General features: G+C 40.5%; 1 protein-coding gene and 1 non-coding gene across 2 annotated transcripts; both read left to right on the forward strand.

The window, feature by feature from the left end:
* polr3b (polymerase (RNA) III (DNA directed) polypeptide B) lies at nucleotides 1-25,763 on the forward strand. Its single transcript, XM_077569531.1, has 28 exons — nucleotides 1-177; nucleotides 928-960; nucleotides 1,092-1,148; nucleotides 1,485-1,549; nucleotides 1,765-1,840; nucleotides 2,940-3,040; nucleotides 3,348-3,439; nucleotides 3,561-3,678; nucleotides 4,163-4,271; nucleotides 5,432-5,554; nucleotides 7,378-7,494; nucleotides 7,623-7,757; nucleotides 9,520-9,681; nucleotides 10,860-11,060; nucleotides 11,158-11,320; nucleotides 12,522-12,675; nucleotides 12,742-12,816; nucleotides 12,896-12,994; nucleotides 13,904-14,031; nucleotides 15,490-15,699; nucleotides 16,708-16,866; nucleotides 17,117-17,234; nucleotides 18,342-18,484; nucleotides 21,819-21,922; nucleotides 23,125-23,291; nucleotides 23,672-23,785; nucleotides 23,871-24,044; nucleotides 25,503-25,763. Exons 1-28 carry the CDS (start codon nucleotides 106-108, stop codon nucleotides 25,630-25,632), a joined length of 3,399 nt encoding a protein of 1,132 aa, XP_077425657.1. The 5' UTR covers nucleotides 1-105; the 3' UTR covers nucleotides 25,633-25,763.
* On the forward strand, nucleotides 2,655-2,726 carry trnap-agg (transfer RNA proline (anticodon AGG)). The gene has a single exon. It is a non-coding gene; the product is annotated as a tRNA-Pro (tRNA).
* Nucleotides 25,764-26,049: the final 286 nt, after the last annotated feature.

Genomic DNA, 26,049 nt, shown 5'->3' on the forward strand with positions numbered 1-26,049 from the left:
TCTAAGGCATGCTGCAGCGACTTCCGACAGCAACACTAACAAAATGGTTAAGGTTAAGAATTTAACATAAACATTTAAACAATACTTTAAAGACTTAAAGTCAGGATGGAGGTGCTCGGAGGCGAGTTTTGTAACATGTCGCAGCAGGAACTGGCGGCTCCTGTCAACACTATAGAGGTAAATTGAAACACGGCGACATGACCTGATGTTGTCAGCATGAGTTCGAGCCCTGTCGTTTTGTCTTCTTGGCCAAATCAAGTCAAATCCCGTGCTCAATCAGTATAAATCCCAAGTCAAGCCATTTTATTGATGCGGTCTTACCTGCAGGATCTTGTCCCCTTAACGAGAGAAAGCCGATAAGATCATCAAACAATGACATTATTGGTTATTGTATCTAACCTGGATGTATATGTATAACAGATTAAGATAATCTCTCCAGTTCAATACCAATAATAATGTTTTTGATATTTGTGTGCCAATAGAAACTCGTTTGAAACTATAAAGTTCTCTTTGTTTGGAAATAATTCAATCTGCACGTTTTTGCATTTGCAAAATGAATACTTAATTTTTGATGCTGTATATTTATTTAATTTTCATTACATCATATTTATGTCATGCATTTGTTCAATTCTTATGTAAAACAATTACTGGTACTGCTTAATTCACGCACCAACTTCTGAATTATTTTAACAACAGGCCAATGGACTTACAGATATTTACTTGGCTGAATGGATCTTTGACGAAAGTCCAATGTTGTTATCTGTCTGTCCAATATATTTGAACATTTTTTTCCCATTTTACGTCACACTTGTAGTTTTTATAGCCGAAAGTAATAACTCTCAGCACCCCGACATGACATGACAAAGCTGTCTGATCACAGAGGGTGTGTTTGTTTCATGTGGCCTTCATTTCTGTTAAATTCAACAGGAAAAATGGAAGCTTTTGCCTGCCTTCTTGAAGGTAAAACACACAGACCTATTTTTTTTCCTTCTGGATTTAAATGTATACTTACCCATCAGCACAATGCAACTTCTCTAAATCACATTGAGGTGTCACATTTTAAAGACCTGAATTTCTGACGTGATTCTAAGGTGAAAGGCTTGGTGAAGCAGCACATCGACTCGTTCAACTATTTCATCAATGTGGAGGTAAACCCAAGTCAGCCAGCCAACCAGCTGTGTGTGTGTGTGTGTGTGTTTGTGTGTGTGTGTGTGTGTGTGTGCGCGCTCATGTTTATTCCTAAATCTGTGTGTGTGGGGATGTGTATGAGCGAAAATGTGTCAGTGAAGTGTGTCTGTGTATCTGCCCGTCTGTCTGCGACCCTGTCCGTCCGTCTGTGTTTTTCCATATATCTGAAAAAAATTGAATCCTTGAGTGCGTCTGTCCGTGAACAACCGTCAGTGAATATGTGTCCATAAGTGTGTACATGTCCATCCGCATGTCCCTTAGCTTGTAATGTACAATCTCAACATTCCCCTCCACAGATCAAGAAAATCATGAGTGCCAACGAGAAGATAACAAGTGATGCGGACCCAATGTGGTACATCAAGTGAGTCGCGTAACCAGTAGGCTAATAAGCTGCAGAGTGACAAGCATTCACAAGATTCCAGTGACCTTGATTTAATGAAAATCGTGATTGTCTGGCCGACCTGGCTTTTTTACAGATACATTCTACAATCATTTGCCAGCTCATCTCCAAATCGATTAGCACTCCTTGATATTTGTAGTCGATGACTTGCTTACTCGTCCTTTTTATTCTTGCAGGTACCTCAATATCTACATTGGCATGCCTGATGTTGAAGAGAGCTTCAACGTGACCCGGCCAGTCTCCCCTCATGAGGTGAACCAACTACCTTGTAACAATTAATACACAATCTACAAATATTGCATATTTTGGGATGTTGTTATTTTAAAAAGGCCTATACTTCATCATTTGTCATGTTTAATAATTATCAGATTTTTTTTTAATAATGGGAAGAAAAGTTCCTAATGTATGTAAATGCCAAAGTACCAAGCAGTATTGGGCCACCATGAAAAGAAAAAATAAATGCGCTACAAAATAATATATACTAATTCTCGTTTTATCACAACTTTCATCTAAAAATATCCAACTTTTCCCCCTGAAAATATCCAATTTATTTCTTGTACGCTATGACTTTTTAAAATCTTTAACTAGTTAATTTATTTTAATGTTGAAAATGCTAATCTAAAAAAATACTCTGGAAAATATATTTCTTCAAAAATGACGTAATTCTTGTCATATGTTTTTAATTTTCTAAATATGACTTTTTAAATCGAATACACAACTTGTAAATCTTTATTCTGTTTTCAGAATAATAGATTAATATAATTTTTCATGATAAATATCCAAATTTATTCTTCTAATAAAACCTCTTGAAAATATCTTGTTTGTTCCTGTAATATTAGAAATTTAAACTTTAAATTCACAACTTTTCTTTCTTGTAAGATTACTTACTATTTATTTTGTATTTATTTAATCAGTGTGACCCTAAAATAATTCTATGTACCAATGCATCTTTGACAATGAAACCTGCATTTTTGCGGTGTGGCCAATAGAGGCGCTGCTGTACCAAATTTGACGCATATGCCACATCACCACTTTTTGTAGACATTTGTCTTCATCTTACACATGTGGCTCGTTGGTCTAGGGGTATGATTCTCGCTTAGGGTGCGAGAGGTCCCGGGTTCAAATCCCGGACGAGCCCTCTCTTTTTGGGGGCGTTAGCAGCATATATAGATAAATAGTTTATGGTCGAAAAAAGTTTTCTTGTATTAAATGACATTTCATTTTATTAGTCTGCATTGTGGAATTCCACATTTTAACAAACAAAGCCATGACACATTTTTTGTTTTTTTAGAATATTCAGTATTTTTATTTTTTATGCAAGTTTTCCAATTTTTCTCTTTCTTTGTGCTAGTGTCGTCTCCGAGACATGACCTACTCTGCACCCATCACCGTGGACATCGAATACACACGCGGCAGTCAGAGAATCATCCGCAATGCTCTGCCTATTGGAAGGTACCTCAAAATTTTAGCCTAGTATGTCAAACGTGTTTTCTTCACTGGCCACATTTTAGTTATGGTTGTCCTCAGGTGTGGAAGTACTATATCTTGAGTGGTCCAATTTCACTGACTTAGTTTGTTTAAAAATTATAATTATTTACAAATATTAATCTTTTCTGGGGGGGAGGGGTTCTTTTAGGGAAGTGCAGCAATAGTAGTTTGTCTTGTCTTAAGTTGTGTTTTAAGGGCTCCATCAGCCTCGCTGTTAGATAAATCGTAATCCCTTTCAGACATTTTAACTTCTCAATTTGTGTTTTGTCAGGATGCCCATCATGCTGCGAAGCTCTAACTGTGTCCTCACAGGAAAGACACCCTTGGAGTTCTCCAAAGTTAACGAATGTCCTCTTGATCCAGGTACTTGGTGTCATTTTAACAGTTTCAACTTTGTTCATTGTCTTCAAACATGCCATTGTTTATCCTCAGGGATGCATTACTTCTTCTTCTTCTTCTTTTTTCAATCCCTTTGGCAATTTAGGTGGTTATTTTATTGTAAAAGGTCAAGAGAAAGTCATTCTAATCCAGGAGCAGCTGTCCAAAAATAGGATAATTGTGGAGCAAGACAGGAAAGGTGCGGTGGGAGCCTCAGTTACAAGGTAGAGACGACCAGCAAAAAGCATCACTACACAGCGACCTAGCACAAAAGATAAACAAAATTGTCTTCATCAGCCCCAGCACAAGCTCGTGAATTCATTAGATGCTTCACATTCCTTTTAGGGTATATTATAGAGTATAATTTTCTATGTTAAAATCAGAATACAGAAGAACTTCCTTGAAAAGAAATTGTGGCAATACTTTGGCAATTTAAACACAATTTAAAAAGAGCATCCCAAAACAAGGGTTTGGGTCTCAAGATGTTAAATTGTGGCCATAAAATTCAGCAGTTTGTTTCTCATAATGCACATACTGGTAAGTACTACAATAATCAATTTAAAAAAAACATAGTAAGTATAAATTGATTATTCTTTGCAAGTGAGACCCCTTTCAAATTCAATACGGGATCAAAACCGAATTTCTCCGTTGTTGCAGTGTTATTTTTCTTCCTTATCCTTGTTAACTGTGTGACCCAAACGCCCACAGCTCCACCCACGAGAAGAAAAGCAGAACAAACATGATTGTGAAACAAGGGCGATTCTACCTGAAGCACAACACGCTGACAGAGGATGCGCCCATTGCCATTATATTCAAGGTACGTGCTTTGAGTGGTGCACCAGGGGGCGCCACAAGACCACGTTCATAAAACAACAGCAGAGGCAGGCTTTTTAAGTTATTTGAGGTCATCCACATCCGTGTACTGAAAATGTTTTCGATATTAAAGTTTATCATTAACTAAAACGTTTTCCTTTGCTCACCTCTTCCTGAATTAGTTCCACATATGAGCAAGCAAGGCAACATGGAATCATCCATTGCGCGAGAAGAGAGGGGGGGGACCCCTATTGATAGTGATAGATTAAGCATTTTGATGTGTTTTTAAGCATGCCAACTAAGACTAAAATAAAAATGTTTGCTTTAAAAAAGGTTAAATGAACAACTGATAGTATGAAATGACATTTATATATATATAATTAGTAATCATCATCCATGAAAGTAGCATGTACTAGGCACGTTTAAAAAAGTTCGATCAATTCTGACGGTCTGTTGAATCTTGAATGTATGTAAGTTGAACAAACTTACTTAACTTTCTAAAACACAACACATGGCACACTGTAAAAAAAAAAAAAAGCGGATTTTTCCACTAGAAACATAAAAGACTTGTGAAAGCATGTTTCAAATCACAGTCTAGCGGAGTCTGACTTCATTCCGTGAAAATGTCAGTCAGCCATCTGGTGTCATTATTAACTTCTTTGCCCGTCGAGGACAAATCTCACATCAGCCTTGAGCGTCGACGATCTTCCGAGCAGGGGCCGTTATCCCGACATTATTACTTTTGTGTGCTCGGTTTATTTATATGTGCTTGTCTTCCATCCCGCCTGGGACTCTCTCCTCGCAAATGGAGACAGTTCCACAAAACGTAACCAGTGCGGGATGAGCGCGCCGGTTCCCACAGCCTCGCATTTCCATAAGCAAATGTCACAGACAATTCCTGTGACTCTTTGTACACACATACACACACTTCTTCTTGGTTCACCTCTGCTCTCATTTTTTTGGAGACGTCTGCTGTGTTGTCACCTCCACAGTGAGGTCTTGTCTACACAAATCCTTTCTGTCTGCAATTGTCCTTCTTTCACAGAGATTCCTACAAGTGCTTCAGATTTTAGAGAAGTTAAACAGAAAAGGGATTCATTTAGTTGGCTTCTTGTAGAAAAGATATTAACTATTTGATGATCACATCTTTTGTCTTTCCAATAGGGAATGGGTGTGGAGAGTGACCAGGAGATCGTACAGATGATTGGCACAGAGGAACACGTCATGGCCAGCTTCGCCCCGAGCCTAGAGGAGTGTCAGAAAGCCCAAATCTTCACACAGACCCAGGTAGCTTATTCACTGTAGGGCTTAAAGTCGGGTTTTTTTGTCACCATCAAATTTGGAACATGTTGAAAATTTCTTTGCAGCAAGAAAAGCGCTTTGTCAGCAAAAAAAGGGTCTGGCGAACCTCTTTGCAACGTTTTGCAATCTTGAATGAAATCTGAGGGGGGAAAACACTCGCCACACTAGCAGGGCTGCGCCGCTCAGTGAGATACGGGCTTATACTGGGGAAAAAAATATGAAAAACAAATGGTGCTGGCCTTGGCTCCATGTAAAAGGGGACCCGCTGGTGCCACAAATTGACGCAGACCGATGAGAGCAGAGAGTGTTGGTACGACATGAAGCGAACCCCAGCCACAAAACTTGACTTAACTCGACTTAAGATAATATCATTATCATACTATGCTACATAGACTATTTTTGCAATTGTGCTCCAATGAGACTGCACTGCTTTTGTATTATGGGTGTTTTTAAAAGAGAATAATGACCAACCATCACTGAATAAGATGTCTTCTAAAAAGCAGCTCTTGACAGCAGACCCTTGCCTTTCTTAATCACCTCCAACCTGTTAAGTCTTGTGTTTTTTTAACATTTACAAATACAATTTGTTTGGATTTTTCTTCCCTCTTAAAGATTATGTCGTTAAAAGGAGCCGCCTGGTGCACTGATGAGGCGTCATTTGTAACCTAGCAACCGGACGCTACTGCGCTCCTGTTTCTGCCCCCCCACCCCCCCCATGTCTTTTCAGTGTGTTCACTTGGTCATTGTATTGTTCACAATGAGACCTAAATCTATATCGTTAAAGGCAGATAAAGATGAGGAATGTTCTTATCAGATTATGATGGGTAATCTGCCTCAGTCCGCTTTTTTTGGTTGTATTTATACTTTAGACCAGAGGTGGGCAATCTCGGTCCTCGAGGGCCGGAGTCCTGCAGGTTTTGGAAGTTTCTCGCTTCCAACACAAGCTGATTCCAATCAACAGGATCGTTATCAGGCTTATGCAGAGCTTCCTGATGAGCTGATCATATATCAGCTGTGTTGGAGAAGGGCAACATGCAAAACCTGCAGGACTTCGGCCCTCGATGCCCACCTCTGCTTTAGACCCAAGTGCCCAAGTCCAATTTTTGCTGTGTGGGTTGGGGTGTGCGTGAAGTCTGATATACAGCATTCAGATTGTAATCAGGCCTCTAACAATTGTGGACACAAATGACATATGTATCAGAGGCATGTGGCATAAGAAGGCACACTCAGTTATCGCCGTTATTTGATTGTTTTAGTGTTATGGTTAAAAAGTGTTTGTCATACAAATATTTAATTGATTCTGTTTTTAATGCTGTGTTAATTATAGAACATGTCACGTTGAGACTGTCAACGTAGGAACGGAACTCTGACGGATAACATCATTGCCGATAAAAGAATTATAAATCTGTCACAAAAAAAAAATATCTGGTAAAAACTGACATACGTCAAACATTGCGGGGGAGGGAAACTGAGGGGAAAAATCTGGAAAAATACAGCAAAAAGTCTGACAAATATCACAAACATTGGTCGAATATCAGACAAAAATATGACAAAAAAATTACAATTACAAAATGGATACAAATCTAGCAAAAGTTTACAAAAACAACTGACATAAATAATATAATTATTAATTAATTAATAATTGGTTATTATTAAATTATCAAAAAAGACAGCCTGACAAAGCACTAGGATAGTGATAGACTACGCCATCTTTCAATTTGGGTACAAATCAAGGTCAGCACGCCCCGAGGACTCTATTGACAAATAATCTCGTCTTGATCACAATTTTTGTGTTGTGTTGTTTCTAGGCTCTGAAGTACCTTGGGAATAAAGTCCGCCGGCAGCGAATGTGGGGAGGACCCAAGAAAACCAAAATGGAGGAGGCCAGGGAACTGCTGGCGTCGCTGATTCTCACACATGTGCCTGTATGTGGAAGAAAAAAAACAGAAGCGAGCCCAGTGCACACAATATGACATCATCATTGTGTGTGTGTGTGTGTGTGTGTGTGTGTGTGTGTGTGTGTGTGTGTGTGTGTGTGTGTGCCCGTGTTCAGGTCAAAGAGTTTAACTTCAGAGCCAAGTGTATTTACCTAGCCGTGATGGTACGCAGGGTAATCCTGGCTCAAGGGGACAACAAGGTGGATGACAGAGATTACTATGGCAACAAACGTCTTGAGTTGGCCGGACAGGTATGTCTTTCCTTGTGACTCATGGCTAAGTGTCACAATGCAGGTCAATTCCAATGTTTTTTCCCAGTGTGACATGTATCTGTTTTTTTTGTTTGTTTACATGACAATGTGAGCATTACAATTCGTTTTTTTAAATTGTATTACTTTTTTTGCAATCCAACCTGTTCTTCTTCGTGTTTGGATATAAATCTGATAAGCATCCGATGCAAGTCCTGTATGGACGCACAGGTCGGACTCATCTGACTTCATGAAACGTCATCAAAAGGTGACAAATGTCACAATTTTTTGACGTGTGAAGAGTAGTTGACAGTCAAAGAAGATTCTTTAGAGCTGATAAATATAAGAAAATGTTCACTCCAATTGCACAAAATCCTTGAAATTGCCACAAATTCGTCATGACAAGATCTTCACGAGGGGCCATATTTACTTGGGCAAATGCACGACACCTCATGTTTGTGTGCATGCGCCACTTGACGTTGTGTTTTGTACGCATGCGTGACACCTCCCAGACTAATTCAGTCCACGTTAGAAGTCAAATTAGTTTTTGTAATGTGAAAGGTGACATTAAAAGATTGGATTTAACCCCCTCAAAAAACGGAATTGGGCATAATATCCTGTATTGTGAGCGTAGCCCATGTATTTCTATATTTTGAGAGGTTGGGATATTCAGCTCAATCAGGACATCTTGGGAGCTATTTATTGCTTTGCCCAAATCTCCACATTTATCACAGTAAAATCCCCAAATTTCTTGAATTTCATTCCAACCATTCTATTTTCTAATCTTCAAGTGCATTTCAGTACAGCAGCAGCTCCTCAACAGTTAAGTAATTTTCCTAAAAAGTGCGTATATATATATATATATATATATATATAAAACTATTGTAAGAATTATTTCACTCCCCATTACTTAAATTAATTTTATTCTAAATCTGAACAAATTTGAGGTCGTAACATAGATTGTGGATTCACAGTTTAACGTCTGACTTTATTTAAATAAAAAAAAACTTGGCTGTTGTGCATTTGATTTCAGTCTGCCTAAGATCTTCAAAGAACCTAAAATTACGCAAACCATTTTTCACAATGCAGCAGATCACGGCATCAGAAGCGAGCCCCTGAGTCCTCACCTATATCTTTTGTTCCCTTCTCCTCCTTTTAATAGGTCTCATTATTTTTCCCTCCGCTTTGTTTTTCTCAGTTTTGTTTTCTTCACCCCCGCCTACCCTGCTTGTATTGCAGCCTGCCTTTGTCGGAGAGAGATATGCGGTGGCACCGAAATCCCAACACTGTGGAACCGCGGGGATTTTTCAGCGCTCTGACAATAGACGCGCTGCCTTGACTGGAGCGATTGAGCTAATCCGCAGGCCCGGCTCTGATAATGTCATTACTGCTGTCTTAACGTCTTTAATTTAACCCCCCCCCCCCCCACCCCAACCTGGAACAGGAGTTGGGAGGAGGCGGGAGGGGTTACTCTTTCAGAAGGGGCTTACGCCAACATTCATCTCACTCTCCAATTATGCTTCCCTAACATTCAACTAATTGGCCTGGCTGCGCAACGGAAGCTTAATTTCTTTATTAATTTCAAGCCTGTTTGTTGTGATGTATGCTAAAGTCCAGGCGGGGCAGAGGGAGACGGGGCAGGAATCATGACTTGGGCCCACCTCGTTGTTTGTTGTTTAATGTATATAACTTTAAAATCACACACGTCACACTGACTGACGTCTCTGAATTTTAAGCAAAATCTGACGGCGACATACTTTTTCAGCTTCTGTCCCTGCTCTTTGAAGACCTCTTCAAGAAGTTCAACTCTGAGCTGAAGAAGATTGCCGACCAGATCATCCCCAAACAGAGGGCGGCACAGTTTGATGTGGTCAAGCACATGAGACAGGACCAGATCACCAATGGCATGATCAACGCTATTTCCACCGTGAGTTTGTGCATGTGCGTCATGATTGGCTCAACACAACTCATTTATGTGTTGTTTGGCTTTGTCACACAGACGTACGGCTGAACTACTAATTGAATTCAAATCAACATCACATTGTATAGAATGCAATTTTCACATCGTTAAGGCAGCAATTTGTCTGTATTGTTGTTTTTCTGATTTACAATATACTAATTCAGGGTTTCCATGGGTCATTAAAAACATTAAAATTCATTAGTATTTTGCTCAAATTAAGGCCTTAAGTGACATTAAGACGCATTAAATACAATGTCGAGAGACATTATGCTTTATTTTACATACAATGTTGTGTAAAAGAGTCACTATAACACAATTTAGCATTACAAATATGTATTTGTGGGTATTGGTGACTACAGTAATTTCTGGACTATAAGGCGCACCCGACTATAAGCCGCGCTAGCTAAATTTGGGGAATTCTCGAATTTGTTACACATATAAGCCGCACCCGACTGTAAGCCGCATGTGTTTTAATATTACTACACCGCTACTTTCTTTTCCATAATGAGGGCTCAAATTGTCTCGCTCTCGTTCTGTCTCTCCTACTGTATTTGGGTTTTGTGCGCCCCCTTGTGATCTGATGGATAAGCCGCACCTTTGTATTAGCCGCAGGGTCGAATGCAAGTGAAAAAAGTAGCGACTTATAGTCCAGAAATTACTGTAGTTATAATTTACAACAAACAAATGGCCTGGAGTCCCCGAGGTGCTTCCTGTTCCAAATACCAATCGCTCTGAATCTGAAAAGAAAAATACTGTGTTCCTGTCGCCAATGTCTAACATGAAACATGAATGCCACCTAGTGGCAGAAAAATTACCTCAACACTAATCTATGACTCAATGTTTCACACTCCTTTTAACCGTAACTTAACTGTAACTTTATGAATCACTTACTACAAAATTACTGTATCGATTAACTTAAAGATACAACCATCCATGTATTTGGTAACCATATTTGTCCACTTTTATTTTATGGTTGGAGAGTGTAAGAATATGAAGAACTTGAAAAATATTGTACATTTAGAACCGATATGACAGATATAACATGCGATCACCCAAAGCCAGCACACACACGACCAATGAGAAAATGAATAGATGCATGAATTCAACTGATTTTGAACGATATTCAAATATTGTTCTTGTTACAGGGTAACTGGTCCCTGAAGAGGTTCAAGATGGACCGCCAGGGTGTGACGCAGGTGTTGTCTCGCCTCTCTTTCATTTCGGCTCTGGGCATGATGACCCGGATCTCATCGCAGTTCGAGAAGACCCGGAAAGTTAGTGGCCCGCGCTCCTTGCAGCCCTCCCAGTGGGGCATGCTGTGCCCGTCCGACACACCTGAAGGCGAGGTGAACCTGCTTCTACACATGATTGCTTTGGTTGCTCACATCATATTAATGTTGATTTAATATATGATGTCCATGTCATGTCGTTTTGTTGTGGTAGGCCTGCGGGCTGGTGAAGAACTTGGCCCTGATGACACACATCACCACTGACATGGAGGACGGTCCCATCATCAAGCTGGCCTTCAACCTGGGTGTGGAAGATGTCAACTTGCTGTGTGGAGAGGAGCTCTCCTACCCCAGCGTCTTCCTCGTCTTCCTTAACGGTAAAGCATTCACTCCATGCACACCCTGAGCAACAGGATCAGATGATTTTTTTTTGCTTTAGATCACACTCTGCCATGAGAGATCTCATCTATGTCAGTGACGTGTATGTTTGACACACCTGAAATAAACATTCCCAGATTTCACACTAAATGAATTTATGAATGCATTTAGATGAGATCATCATTATTTCAGTATGCTTGTGACATTTTTTTCTAATATAAAATATATGCCATGGCTCATTAAAACGTTGGAAAACTGCTTGCGATCACCGTAAAGCAAACTAATCCTCCGTGTGAATACATAAAGGAAAATTTTCATTTTTGTGTTAATGTATCATTAATTTCACAGCGGCAGTTTACTGCGCTTTAATTACTCCGTGTTTGTGTGGCTACTGATAACTGTCACATGACGTTAGCTGCCGTAGTATTTAATTAGCTACAAGCAGCAGGTGTTGAAGTCCCTCAGAGTGCTTTCAGTGTGCATGCGCGCACACGCACAAGGGCGCACACACACTCTGCTCTGTTCTCCACCGACTCGCCTGTTTGATGTGATATGAAGAGAACCTCAGAAAGAACGGTGCCATAGGCTACATAGTGAACCTGACACACATTACAATTGAGGTTACAACGGACACCCTACCTAAAATCTTTATATTTCATTTATTTTACAGTATTTCCTTTAAAAAGTAAATGGTGGACTGCAAGGATGATGGCGTACTGTATTTGAAACGTAAAAATGCCAACTACTTATTTGCTATTAGCCATTTTATTGTTTTTGACTGAGTGTTACATACTTGTAATGTAGATACATTTTAAAAATATATAACTATATAATTCTATCGTTAGTTGGCTACTTTTTATTTTTAATTTTGGGCTTTTGAAGATGACGCTTTTTTAAGCAACAGTGCAGCATTCCAATGTTTTCAGTATTACTATAGACAAGATTTCTATTCATTGAAATAAAATAAAAAAAAGTAAACTTAATCCATCTAACCTCCTTTTTTGTCTCAAAACTTGATTTCAAATGGTTAGAAAAGGGAAAATTTAATTGACCTGTAAAGGTTAATGTGCTTCCTGGGTTCATCCTGAAATTTCACCTGAAAACTCTTTTTGTGAGTGGTGTATTTTTGGAAAACCCTCTTAGTTTATACACCTAAACATGGACGATATATTTAAAGTAATTCGCTGCCCTCGTCCACAGGAAACATTCTCGGCGTCATTCGAGATCATCCCAAGCTTGTCAGCATTTTCAGGCTGATGCGCAGGGCGGGATTCATCAACGAGTTTGTGTCCATTTCCACCAATATGGCCGACCGCTGCGTGTACATCTCATCGGATGGTGGACGCCTCTGCAGGTTTGTCTGATCAGGGATTGAAATAACAAGTCATGGTACTACTTTTCTTGTTTATTCCCTTCATAGGCCCTACATTATCGTGAAAAAGGGTCAACCCATGGTGAAAAACAAACACATCGAGGATCTGTCGCAAGGTTACAGGTGACGCCAGGCGCTTGTTCTTAAGATCCCAGCTGTCGCTTGGATGGTGCTTGTCTAATAAATGTTTTATCCATCCCAGATCCTTTGAGGACTTCCTGCATGATGGCCTGGTGGAGTACCTGGATGTCAATGAGGAGAACGACTGTCAAATCGCCCTTTATGAGTACATGATAAACAAGTGAGTGGCGTTGAACAATTTTCCAGGCATGATGGTTGAACTCTGATGAAAATGACCAACTTCCAATTCCATGCAAGGGTTATTAAGACTCTTGCATACTGTTATAACAGGGATGTCAAACTCATTTTAATTCAGGGGCCACCTTCACCCAAATTTGACCCAGGTGGGCCGGACCAGTGTGTCCGTGGCCTAATAAGGTATAAATAATGGCATTTAAAAAAATAATAATAATAATTAAAGCGAATAAGTACAAATACGTTCTGAAAATATTCTTATATATTAATGTCCTATTGCAGAGTAATTTGAAATTTCTTCCAAAAAAATCAAATCCTAAGTAGCAATATTTCAGAATATCATTTAAGTGGTTGTCAGTGTGCCCTCCAATGAACAAAATTAGCAACAACAATTCATTTTAGCGAAAAACTGCAATTTGAGTTGTCCTTACTGGCTAGATTAGACCACTTGATGGGCCGGTTCTGGTCCGGGGGCTGTATGACACATCTGTGTTTCAAGACATGTCCAATAAATTTGTATCAACTGGTGAAACTGGTATGAAGGGCTACAGCAACAAAAAAGTCCTTGTTTTGTAATAAGTACAATTAAACGGACACAAATAGATCCCCCATGAATATATACTGTATGCCAAATAAACATTTGACATCAGTATGCAATAGATTAGATTAGATTAAATGACATAATTTCCATCCACCCATCATCTACCGCTTATCTGGGGTCGGATCGCGGGGGCAGCAGCTTTAGCAGACTTCCCTCTCCCCAGCCACAACTCAACGCGGCGGAGTAGCGGCTCGAATATTAGTTTATGATCGCATTTAATGACTATGGCATAAAATACTTAGAATACTTAAAATAATTAGCAATTTGTGTTTTTTATATTTTCCTTCTCTGTAGAGACACAACCCACTTGGAGATCGAGCCCTTCACACTTCTGGGGGTGTGCGCCGGCCTCATTCCCTACCCCCACCATAACCAGTCGCCCAGAAACACATACCAGTGTGCTATGGGCAAGCAGGCCATGGGTAAGAGCAAGGCTAGGGAACTCGGGTTCCTCGAGAGCCGTATCCTGCCGGTTGTAGATGTCTCCCTTCTCGAACATACCTACTCCAAAAGATCAGGATTGTTATTAGGCTTCTACAGAGCTTGCTGATGATCTGATCATTTGAACTAAGGGTGTTGGAGGAGGGAGACATCTAAAACAGGCAGGATATGGCTATCGAGGAACCGGAGTTATGGTATATAGTAGATGAGTGATTCCGAACACAGACTGTGTTCTCAGTGCAGGTTAAAATCCGACTGAAGAAGAGCAGAAATAGTCAAGCCTCAAAACTCAGCATATGTGTGATTCCCTGTATGTTTGTGTGCGTATTTGCGTGTGAGTGTATGCGCATGGACATCAAACATGGGGAGCTTGCGTAGGTCCTCCATTGTGCCGTGTGTGTGCGGAGGCCCTTTCCCTGCCAGTCACCCCGAGTGTCATTAGCAATTCATTGTGTCTGCGCTGGCCGTGCTCGGGGTGGGGTTGGGGGGTTCGGTGTGCTCAGCTGCGAAAGAGCGCCGAGTGCGCACCCGCGGCTCCTTGGTAACCACAACTTCCCCAAACGACCCCGCTAACATTTGTAACCCCCACTGCAACTCTTTAGCCCCCCATCTTTACAAAAAAAAAACACAGACTGGAACTATATTTGGCCCAATATCCTCTGCCTGCTCTGTTTTGTGTGGACAAGCCTATACATGTGCAAATCTGCTTGTGCGGCCGGGGCCTATTATCACCGGCTCTGCGCTTGTAGCCCAATTGTTAAGTAATAGCATGTGACAAATGTCAAAGGGTCCCAGGGAGGCCATTAATTATGCCATAACTCGGCCAGTTCCGCCTCACTGGCGGAGTAAAACACCCCCCAAAATAAACATAAATTCGCCATTTGGTGCGGACGGCTATGAAAGTAATGAGATATTAACAAATTCAGAGCAGATTGGTTATTTATCGTGTATCCATATCTACCAGTTAAATAGATCTGTAAATCACATTTCACTTTAATTTACTTTTTAAAGTATTCTTTAGTGCCTGCTCTCACTTTTACAAGTTACATATAAAGCTGAAAATGGCTATTGAGTGTAGATCAATAATTCTCTGAAAAAGAAGTAAAGCATGCTTGCTTCAAGCAGTTTGTTTTTCACTCACCTTTTACTTTTATTTACTATAAAACTGTTACATAAAACAAAAGAGAATTACAAATTTGTCCATATATTTTTTTCTACTGCTTATCTTCATTTTTTAGTCAAACAAACGTTTGCTAGGTTAATGCTAGCATATAATGGGAAAATTCATAGGTATGCTAAAGGACTTAGCATTCATGTTTTTTTTATGGATGATGCAGTGGAATCCTACCCAACCTCAAGTTATAAAACCAACTTGGTAAACATTGTAAATGAGTACCTCTCTGATGGTTGCAATAAAAAGTGAGCATTCCTTTCTCTAGGTACGATTGGCTACAACCAGAGGAACCGCATCGACACGCTGATGTACCTGCTGGCGTACCCGCAGAGGCCCATGGTCAAAACAAAAACCATCGAGCTGATCGACTTTGAAAAACTGCCCGCTGGTCAGAACGCTACCGTGGCCGTAATGAGCTACAGCGGCTACGACATAGAGGACGCGCTGGTCCTCAATAAAGCATCGCTGGACAGAGGTGAGCGACACGTGGCACAGGAGCATCTATAATCCATCCTGGACATATTGACAATTCCTATACCCAGTGGGAAACCATAAATTTGGTACCTGGCCCTTCAGTGGGGACTTCTTAATAACTCCATTATCACATTTGCAATTCTAGAAACTCTCCGTACTATACAAAAATGCAATATAACAGCACACAAGTGTGACATGTATATCAGTGGTTCAGAACTAATCTTTAATACAAAAAAATTGAACGGTGAAATAAAATACATCATTTTAATCAGAGAGGCTGATTATTAATTTATTATCAATGTATATAAATCGCTACAGTTGGCTGTAACAAGTTCTAGTCTGACCAGCAAATCAGAGGAGCGAAAAATGCTGATGTCATCCTGGGCCAACACACTGGCCTTCGGAGGACACATTTTAAATCGAATTGGTCAAAGCAGGGGTGCTCAAGTTCGGTCCCAGAGAGCCCCTAATAGGCATGTTTTAGGTCAGGGGTGCTCAAGTTCGGTCCTCAAGAGCCCCTATCCAGCCTGTTTTCCATGTTTCTCTCTACTAACACACCTGATTTGTGATCAAGCTTCTGCAAAGCTTGCTGATTAGCTGATCATTAGATTCAGCTGTGCTGCAGGAGAGAAACATGTAAAACAGGCTGGATAGGGGGTCTCTAGGACAAAACTCAAGCACCCTTGTTTTAGGTGTTCCCCTCCTCCAACACACCTGATTCAAATTATTCACCCCTGGGTTAAAGTAACAGTCCCATTGCTAATATTGCTAAAGTTGCATCGGCCAGCACTCCTGATTTTGAAGCCCCTGGGCAAATTACATCGATTGTTGGTAACGCATAGAGGCTTAAATCTGATTCGACATGAACTGTAAACGCCCTCATACATGTATTGGAAGCAGTTCAACCAATAGAAATGCTATGAAATGAGGAGAATAGACCGTTGTTAATAAATTAATTTGATGGAAAAAATATTCAAATTTATGCTGCTAATACTGACTACCCCTCCAGGTTTTGGTCGTTGTCTGGTGTACAAAAACGCTAAGTGCACGCTGCGCCGTTACACCAACCAAACCTTCGACAAGGTGTTGGGCCCCATGCTTGACGCCGCCACCAGAAAGCCAATCTGGAGGCACAACATCCTGGACGCTGATGGGATCTGCTCCCCTGGTGAGTCGCTGGAGGACCGGTGGTGGACCAGCACGCTCTGGTGTACTTTTTTATGAATAGAGTTAACTGTCGCTATTTGTGGGGGATGGCCAATAGCGAACAAATTAATGGTCACGTCTAAAATGTCTAGTATTGTTTTGTTTGAACCTAAAGGTCACTAAAACTAATGGACCACTTTTTGGCATTAGGAATGAAATCTTAATGTAAAAAATGTGAAACAAATGAAAAACAGTCAAGTGCTGTGCTGCAGGTGAGAAAGTGGAGAACAAGCAGGTGCTGGTAAACAAATCCATGCCGACCGTCACTCAGACACCACTGGAGGGCAGCACCCAGCCAGGCCAGCCTCAGTACAGAGAAGTACCCATCAGGTGAGCTTAATTCACCACCCATTGATTTGCTTATCCTTTTGAGGGTTGCGGGGAGCTGGAGCCTCTCCCAGTTGAGTTTAGGCGAAAGGGAGACTACACCCTTGATCGGTCGTCAGTCAATCAAACAAAACATTTATAGACAGATTACCATTTACACCCACTTTCGCGTTATTACTGAGTGGGAACAGTCCGGCATTTGAAAACTGTTATCGCCAACCACTGTTCAGTGACACATTAGTGTGCTATGAGAGTTCGTCAGGGCTGTGGCTGGAAATGATCCTATTCCAAATAATTTGTCCCAAAATTATTTATTTATGACAAATAATGTTTCTTTGTTCATCTATTCATGCTGATGACATATAGCCCCCCAAAAAATTAGATGCTGTTTGAGTTAAGTTATGTATCCACTTCCTGTCATTTTCACACACACAAAAATCGCCTTGTGTTGAACTAAACAAACCAAAATTTGACTCTAAAAACAGTTTTATCAAAAGTAACCCAATTATGAATCAAAAATGGACTGATCCACGTTATCGGTCAATTTGACTTGACTTTCTGGGTTGTTTTACACTAAAAGACCCATTTCTTGACTCAGTTGGGTCAAATTGAAAAAGTAGAGGATCGGTCTATTTTTGACCCATAGTTGGGTTATTTTTGACCCTACTGTTTTTAGAGTGAAGTCAATTTAGTTGAAGTTACATTATACAGGGTTATCTTGAGAACATTTGTCAACACTAGCAAAGACCTACAATAATAAACCAGCACTTGCATCCAGGAACTCAAACAAAAATTAACCAGCCAGGTTTCTGTCACTCATGTGGCCACACCTATAACAGCTGTGGTTTTGATTCAGTTTATCCCAACAAACATTCATTTCACTTTACAAAACCAGTTTATTACTTTCAATTCTCTTCTATTTAAAAAAATAGATAATTTAGTGTTAGTTACGTCATTTTTTTCTTCAAAACTTTTTCTGACCTTTTTATTTTGAGATTCAGTAATGTAAGATTTGGCTCAATAAAGATTGGGAAACAGTATGCAACACCATATACACTTTACCGTTTCCTTTTTTTGCTGCGACTAATAATTTGCCCTCTCGCTTGGCAGCTACAAAGGCTCAACGGACTCGTACATCGAGAAGGTGATGATCTCGTCCAACGCTGAAGACGCCTTCCTCATCAAGATTCTACTCAGGCAGACCAGAAGGCCCGAGATCGGAGACAAGTTCAGCAGTCGGCACGGACAGAAAGGTGAGCGAGCGGCAAGGGAAACCTGTTGCACAAGACTCCACAGGTTATCGAGTCCCATCCTCCCTCCTCGTCCCTCAAGAGCTCTTTTCAATTAATTGGCTCTTTGTCCTGTGCCAGACTATGCAAATTTATTACACCCCAGCAGTATTCTGGCCTAAAAAAAGTGTTTACAACCTTCATTGTTGGCCGGAACCTCCCCTATAGAGGTGCCTCTATGATGTTTTAATCAAAAAAAGCTAACTGGCGCCGTGCATAATTTACTCTCTTCATTAAGGCGGTGGCCACAGGGCGGTCAGCTCGGGACGGGACAATGTCTCCTGTCTCGCATCGTGACGGAGAGCTCAGGGTCGTCGGAGGGTTAGTCCGGGTGGGGGGAGTCTGTCGATGTGGTCACTCACTGTAGAGAAGAACGTTAGCAGCAAAAACTAGCATGATGTCTAGCAAGAACCCAGAACAGTCTGATGGAGAGACCATTTTTCACATTTAGATTCATTTCTTAGTGAATTTAACGAATATGGTATCTATTGTGGCTGGCTGTTAATTCCTTAGAGTAAAATGTATTTTTTATTTTATTTTTATAAGAAAAATTGGATCCCCTTCGCTTAGAGAAAACGTAAATATGACATTATTTGAAGCAAGTTTTCCCCCCAACTTCTGGGACTTTTTTATTTCTCCTGATACCAAACAAACTTTGTAACAGCAAATGATTTTTTAAATGTCTTTGCAGATAATGTGATTACTTTAGAATACTTCACAATTTACCATCATTACATCACCTTGTCAAAATATTTGCAGTTTGGACGCACGTACCTCTGCTCAAAAGTGTCCAACATTTTTATCAATAAACTTTTAACGCGGAAATTAATCAGTTCATCAATTACTCGCTAAAATCAATTAACCTCCCAGCCCTAGCTAGTAGCTATGAATCTGTTGATCCAAATTTGGATTATTCGGCGTTGGTGGTGGTTTCTCTAGTTTTCCACCTCTCTATAAGTTTTTGTTATTTATTTAGAAAGTGAATGTGAGTGTCCTCCAGCTTCTCATGACTGGTCCTATAAGACCTGGTCAGCAGAGCAGAATAAGTTAATTATTTACCGGTCCCTCACACACACACAGCTGTTGTGTGTGTGTGTGTGTGTGTGTGTGTGTGTGTGTGTGTGTGTGTGGACATAGTGAGAAGGAGGGGGTGGTCCATTGTGCAAGCCGCCAGCATGGAGCTGTAAGAGCTGTGATGGAGGGCGCTGGACCCTCGCTGTTGTCTCTCCTTTCTCTGTTGATTTCATGCCTCTTTTATCATCCACTTTCACACAAAACAAACAACACCGAGCACGTCTGCCATGGGAACCGCTGCCCGGTCCTCACCGTTCACCTTCCCCATTATTTTACCCCACTTTCTATATTTTTCTCCGACACGTTTCTTCCCCCCCTCACTCCTTTGACTACGTTGGCCTTCCTCCCGCTCCCATTCAGCCTGCCGCTTCCTGCTGCTGGACGACTTTCCAGTAAAACGCGGCGCTTGTTGCTGGTCAACATCCTGTCGCAACATCCTGCCCGACATTAGCAGTCAGTGGCACGGACCAGGCAGGCCAAAAAAAGGGATTTATCTTTTTTTTTTCCCACGTGCAGAGGTTTCAATATCTCCTCTCCAAACGTTCCCCCTTCACTGCCTCTGAGCCGAGCTGAGGGTCGGCCATGTGTAATCCCGCTCTCGCTGTCGAGTTTAAGCACCTTTTCTCCATTTCCTGCTCTGTTTCTCTTTTTCTGCGCTCCCGATTTTTTTTCATTTGCAAATGGGCCTAAAATCTGTTTGTCCTGGCCAGGCAAGAGAACTGTGGCCCCCCCTCGGCAAACATTTGCACTCCCACTTAAACTCTCGGCTATGAGGCTGCTTGACGAATCATAAAAGCGAGCCCGTCTGTCCACATGAGAGAGGAAATGATCCAGCAGAAGCCCACACCAAGGAACACAGGACTGGAAACTCCAACAAAATGAGTGCCTAAACATTTAACATATATGGTAAAAAATAGAACATAAGAAATAAAATTTAAAAAATCTGACAAAAACATGCGACAAACCTTGCACATAAGTTAAGCAAAATATAACCCCCAAAAAATTCAAAAACATAGCAAACGGATAAAAACTACCAAAAAAAAAAATTGTTTAATATGAATTAAGCTTCAAAATCCCCACCCGCTTTTATCCATATCATGGATGTTGCCACTTACTGCCAATTTTCTTTGGTCATGTGACGTGATCATCGCACAGTACAAGAAGGCAAAAAAGTGTCCTTTGTGCAAATTTTCACCGTATACATTACTTCACTATGGCGTGTTCTGATTTTAAAGTTCAAATTCTAGCAACGTAACCATGGTAGGAACAGAACTCTGTCGTAAATTGACCAAGACCAATAGTGGATCATCAGAGTTTATGATTCAATCATTCAGCTATTTCCGCAAGATAACAGTTCCTATTTAGACACTGCTTTGGCGGCATAGATACATTTGTGAAGAGTGCAGGTACTATACTCTACTATATATGTATACTATATATTACTATACATTTTAGAAGTGGGTAACTGGGTATTAGGGATAGACCGCTAATCGGCCTGGCCTATATTGGGCATTTTGACGAATATTGGTATTGGCCTCTTTAATAAGTCTGACGGTCGATAAAAGGTCATTTTAATTTTAATCTCAGGGAACTATTTATATACATTTTCAGTTAACTTGATAAGAGATGCTGTTGACCCTGGGAACATTCTGAACCCTTTGTTTTTGCTTGACATTCAAACAAAGAAATGTGAAAGTATAAGATTTCAGGTACTGTTTTTTTAATTTTTGAAAAAAATATTTTTTTTTACTTGTTTAAGCTTCCATTTAACTTTTAAAGACTTACTGATAACCTTGGGAGCTCCCTGAACATTTTGTTAGAAATTTAAAAGGATGTCTATTGTCTAAGATAAAAATAAAAAAAAAAGTTTGCATTTTGAAAAGTTGTTCAATAAACATGCTTTAAGACATTACATCATTTATGTTTATGGACCCTATTTGTGTCTGCAATAAAGAATTGATTGAATATCGGCTCCAAATATCGGTTATCGGCCTTGACTACTAATAATAATCATTATCGGTATCGGCCCTGAAAAACCCATATCGGTCTATCTCTACTCGATATATATATATATGCCAAAACAAAAAGTTTGCATATAGACTGTATAGTGTGGCGCAACTGCTGATGTGCAATTTCAGTAGTGGAGCAATAATTACAATAGGAGGTGACAAGCTGTAATAATAATACTTCACAATAATAGCACGTTTGTGTTTTTATATTTCAGGTGTCTGCGGCCTCATCGTCCCCCAAGAGGACATGCCTTTCTGTGACACAGGCATTTGTCCGGACATCATCATGAACCCACATGGCTATCCTTCCCGAATGACGGTATGCTATTTTTATTTTCAACATCTGTACCGGGAGTCTACAGTTTATGACTGTGCCGACATGCTCCGTTTCATTCATCAAGTGGCTTTTCTGTCTGTACTGTAGTATTTGTGTGTTGGTTTTTAAGGGATATGACCTCAGAAGCTGGAGGTTGGTCTGCATGTGAGCTTCTGGGTGTGAGTTGTGGCAGACAGCAGCTTCCTGAGAGTGTTCTCATTTTGTTATTGTGTGTGTGTGTCTGACTGTTTGTATGGTTGAATAAACTGCTGCGAGTACTTTGGCAACTGTTTTGGTTCAACCATTCGACAGCTCATAACTAGAAAAACCTGTAAGTCGGGCACTTGTAAGTCAAGGTGTCACTGTACTTGAGTATGATATAGCAAAAAAAAAAGGGGCAATAAAATTGTCATAGACAAGTTTTGACGTAAAACACACTCAATACTCTAATTTGTGAGACATTTAATTCGAAATTATATCTGTGTGTATCCCATCAAGGTTACAAAATCCTCATTATATCCTCCTGAGGTTATCATTGTCTCCCAGAGCTCTCGTCCTTTTGACTAAGCGACAGTTTGACTGCACCGCACAAACAGATAGCCGTTGCCGCGGAGACGGACGCCAACAGAGTGTTGCAAGTTTTATCAAACGCTCACAGAAGACGTTTGGAACGTCTCTGCCTGTAAAATCAGCAGTGATCTTTACTGCTCAAGTTGCCGGTGCCAGCGTGGTTGCTAGCCGCTGCCGTCGCCATGGCGAGCGCTCGGCAATGTTTGGCTGCGGAGGACGTCGCCCGAGAAGGAGAGTAGGTGTCGGCCTTTTATGTGGCGGGGTCAGGGGTCGTGTGGGGGCAACCTTAGCGAAATTGCTGAAATCAGTCATCCCCACGCTGGGGGTACACGTGTTACCTAATGCAGTGATTCCCAACCAGTGTGCCGTGAGACATCATCAGGTGTGCCGTGGGAAATTATCCAATTAAATAAATCTTTATTTATATCATACAAATAATGACAGAATGAAGCTCCTCCCCTCAGTTCAACATTGTTCTGTGGCACCAAGCAATACTTTTAGATTAGACATGGTTTTGGACTGAGCACAGGAGCAGCCAATATGTTTTGAGATTTTCTGCAAATAAATGAAAATAGGTTCCCCACCCAAAAAAGTGACAAGCGGAAGTGCTAATGAAAACAAACTTTTTGTGTCAGGTGGGGAAGCTCATCGAGCTGCTGGCCGGCAAGGCGGGAGTCCTGAGCGGACGCTTCCACTATGGGACGGCCTTCGGGGGCAGCAAAGTGAAGGATGTGTGCGAGGACTTGATTCGCTATGGATACAACTACCAGGGGAAGGACTATGTCACCTCGGGCATCACTGGGTAAACATAACCATTAACACAGTGGTTCTTAACCTGGGGTTCGACAGAAGCAATTTGGTGCACTCAGTAGTCAACTTGTGACTGTTGTGATGGTATGTTGTGTGATTTCTTTATTATTGCGATCTAAAGCAATCGGTCGAATATATGAAATGTTAATTCACATGTATAATGGAACGTATGGTGTTCCACAGGGTTCAATTCTGGGGCCTCTGCTGTTTGTAAATTGAGCAATTCAAAGTCTAGCAGGACTAGCTATCAAAACTAAAGGAACATGAAGATTGGGAATACAAGAACATTTAATTAATACCTCTTTCACGGTGTCAAACAAATTTCCTTTCATTTTATTCAGTTTTAAACTGGCTCATATTGTATCCCCTCAGTGAGCCACTGGAGGCGTACATTTACTTTGGACCTGTTTATTACCAAAAACTGAAGCACATGGTCTTGGACAAGATGCATGCCCGAGCGCGTGGTCCCAGAGCCGTCCTGACCAGGTAATCTTTTACTTCCAGCCCGTCTTCTGAGGGGCTCTAAACGAAGAACACATTTGAATTCTTTTTCGCTCTGGTTGGTCTTAAGGCAGCCGACGGAGGGCCGCTCCAGAGACGGAGGTTTGCGTCTGGGAGAGATGGAACGCGACTGTTTGATCGGTTACGGCGCCAGCATGTTGCTGCTGGAGCGCCTCATGATCTCCAGTGATGCCTTTGAGGTGGACGTGTGCGGACAGTGTGGCCTTTTGGGATACTCCGGCTGGTAAGATGCAGTTATACAGTTCGGGATGCTTAAAATGCATATTTAATTAAAATTCTAGTGCGCAATCAATGTAAGTCAAAAATATATATATCAAAACAAAACAAAACACCTTCATCCATGCAGGGATGTCAGATTTATATTACTATAATACGTTACAATCATATCAGAGCTTTTCCAGTGCCTATTAACAGAATTGATCATAAAGTCGGCCATTTTGGTTTGGAGCAGCCATTTTGCACAAATTATAGGGCTTGTACTTTAAAGGGGGGAAATCTACCCCAAAATTCTTGACAGTAATATGTTCTATGCAGCCTCAGTAGTCTAAATACGGCATTTTGGTTAATATTGTGTTAGTGGAATATGATTTAAGCAGCAAAATCCAGCAGTTTTTTTTCATTATCAGAAGGCGGCCATTTTGCCACTTGCTGTCAGAGATGGGAAAGTACAATTACTTTGGTAAAAGTACTCATTCAAGTAATTACTCAAAAAAGTACAGGCTCTAAAATGTACTTCACGAGTATCCAAAAAAGTGCTATATAAATCGAATGCATTATTATTATTATTATTATTATTATTAAAAGTAAAAAGTATTGTTTCCTCCTCGTGTCATATAATTTGAAGACCATTAAATCAAAAAGATCATCACTTAACAAACCCTTAAAAATGAAGCCCTTGCAACATTTTTTACTCCTCTAGATGGTGCCCTTGTTTTAAAGATGCAATGGAAATTAATTAAGTTTCCACAACTTGCCTTAAATACACCTATAAATTATATGCTTAATGATGTTTACAAAAGGAAACTTCTATATCTTTTTTTTAAATTAAATAATTATAACTGTTATTCAACAAAAGATGCCTCTGCCAAATCTAATATTGGGTGTTCATTTTTTTTATTTTTTATTTTTTATTTTGCTTGTTAAAAAATAGTCCCCACCCAGCCACAAAAGTATTTGTACTTCGTTACTTCCCATCTCTGCTTGCTGTCGAGTGAAAATGACATCACAGTTGCTCAGGTCTAAACAACCAATCATAGCTCAGCTTCAGAAAACATGTGAGCTGTGATTGGATGTTGCCTGAACCCTGAGCCCCTGTGAGCTCACCTTCAGTCGACAGCATGTGGCAAAATGGCCGCCTCCTGAGATGGATAAAAACGGCTGGATTTTGCTTCATAACTCATATTCCACAAATGTAACATTAATCAGAATGTCATGTTTAGACTAGTGAGGTCACATATAACATATTGTCAAGAAATGTTTAAGCTTGACTTATTGGGAATTAGCCCAAATTAGCCACAATCAGAATCAGGTACCTTAGAAGGATGCACAGCGCTTTTGCCTGTTTGATTATATTGTTGTTGTTCATGTTGTGGTCCCAAGGAAAACAATCCACAGGCTGCTACCAGGTACGTCTTACTCTCTGATTGCTCCCCTCACTATCGTCCCAACCCACCTCCCACAGGTGTCACTACTGCAAGTCATCATGTCACGTGTCATCGCTGCGCATCCCCTACGCTTGCAAGCTGCTCTTCCAGGAGCTGCAGTCCATGAACATCATCCCCCGACTCAAGCTGTCGCGCTACAACGATTGACGGCACCAGGGAAACAGGCAAAAGCCGCACGGCTCTTTTTCTCACCATTTTTTTTTTGTTCTTTCAAATGTCAGCATTATGATGGTGGTTTGTGTAAATAATAAACACTTGAGATTGTTTGTCACACTCAACTCTTGCTTCGGCTTATTTCGCGAATGTTGACTATCACCTGAATCAACGAATAACGGGATAGGCTGTTATGTATGCCCTTACATGTGAGAAAGGAGAGCCACGGCTTTGAGGTTCCATATAAATTCAATATTAAAAAGCAGTGTAATAAAAAAAAATGCATTAATGTATTATTTAGGATAATCCAATTTTTTTAAGATGAATACTTTTGTACTTTTTCCAATTGAAATGCTAAATTAAATGAGCTTTTCTGCCATATTCTAATTTATTGAGATTAACCTGCTTATA

Source organism: Vanacampus margaritifer, chromosome 6 (assembly GCF_051991255.1).
Source record: "Vanacampus margaritifer isolate UIUO_Vmar chromosome 6, RoL_Vmar_1.0, whole genome shotgun sequence".
In the NCBI taxonomy this organism is placed as follows: Eukaryota; Metazoa; Chordata; class Actinopteri; order Syngnathiformes; family Syngnathidae; genus Vanacampus; species Vanacampus margaritifer.

What these genes read in the sequence shown, in the direction of transcription:
- polr3b (XM_077569531.1), top strand. Translation starts at nt 106, where the DNA reads ATGGAGGTGCTCGGAGGCGAGTTTTGTAACATGTCGCAGCAGGAACTG. An exon ending in GGCCAGTCTCCCCTCATGAG is followed by an intron (nt 1,841 to 2,939) that starts GTGAACCAACTA and finishes TCTTTGTGCTAG; the next exon opens with TGTCGTCTCCGAGACATGAC. An exon ending in CCATTGCCATTATATTCAAG is followed by an intron (nt 4,272 to 5,431) that starts GTACGTGCTTTG and finishes TCTTTCCAATAG; the next exon opens with GGAATGGGTGTGGAGAGTGA.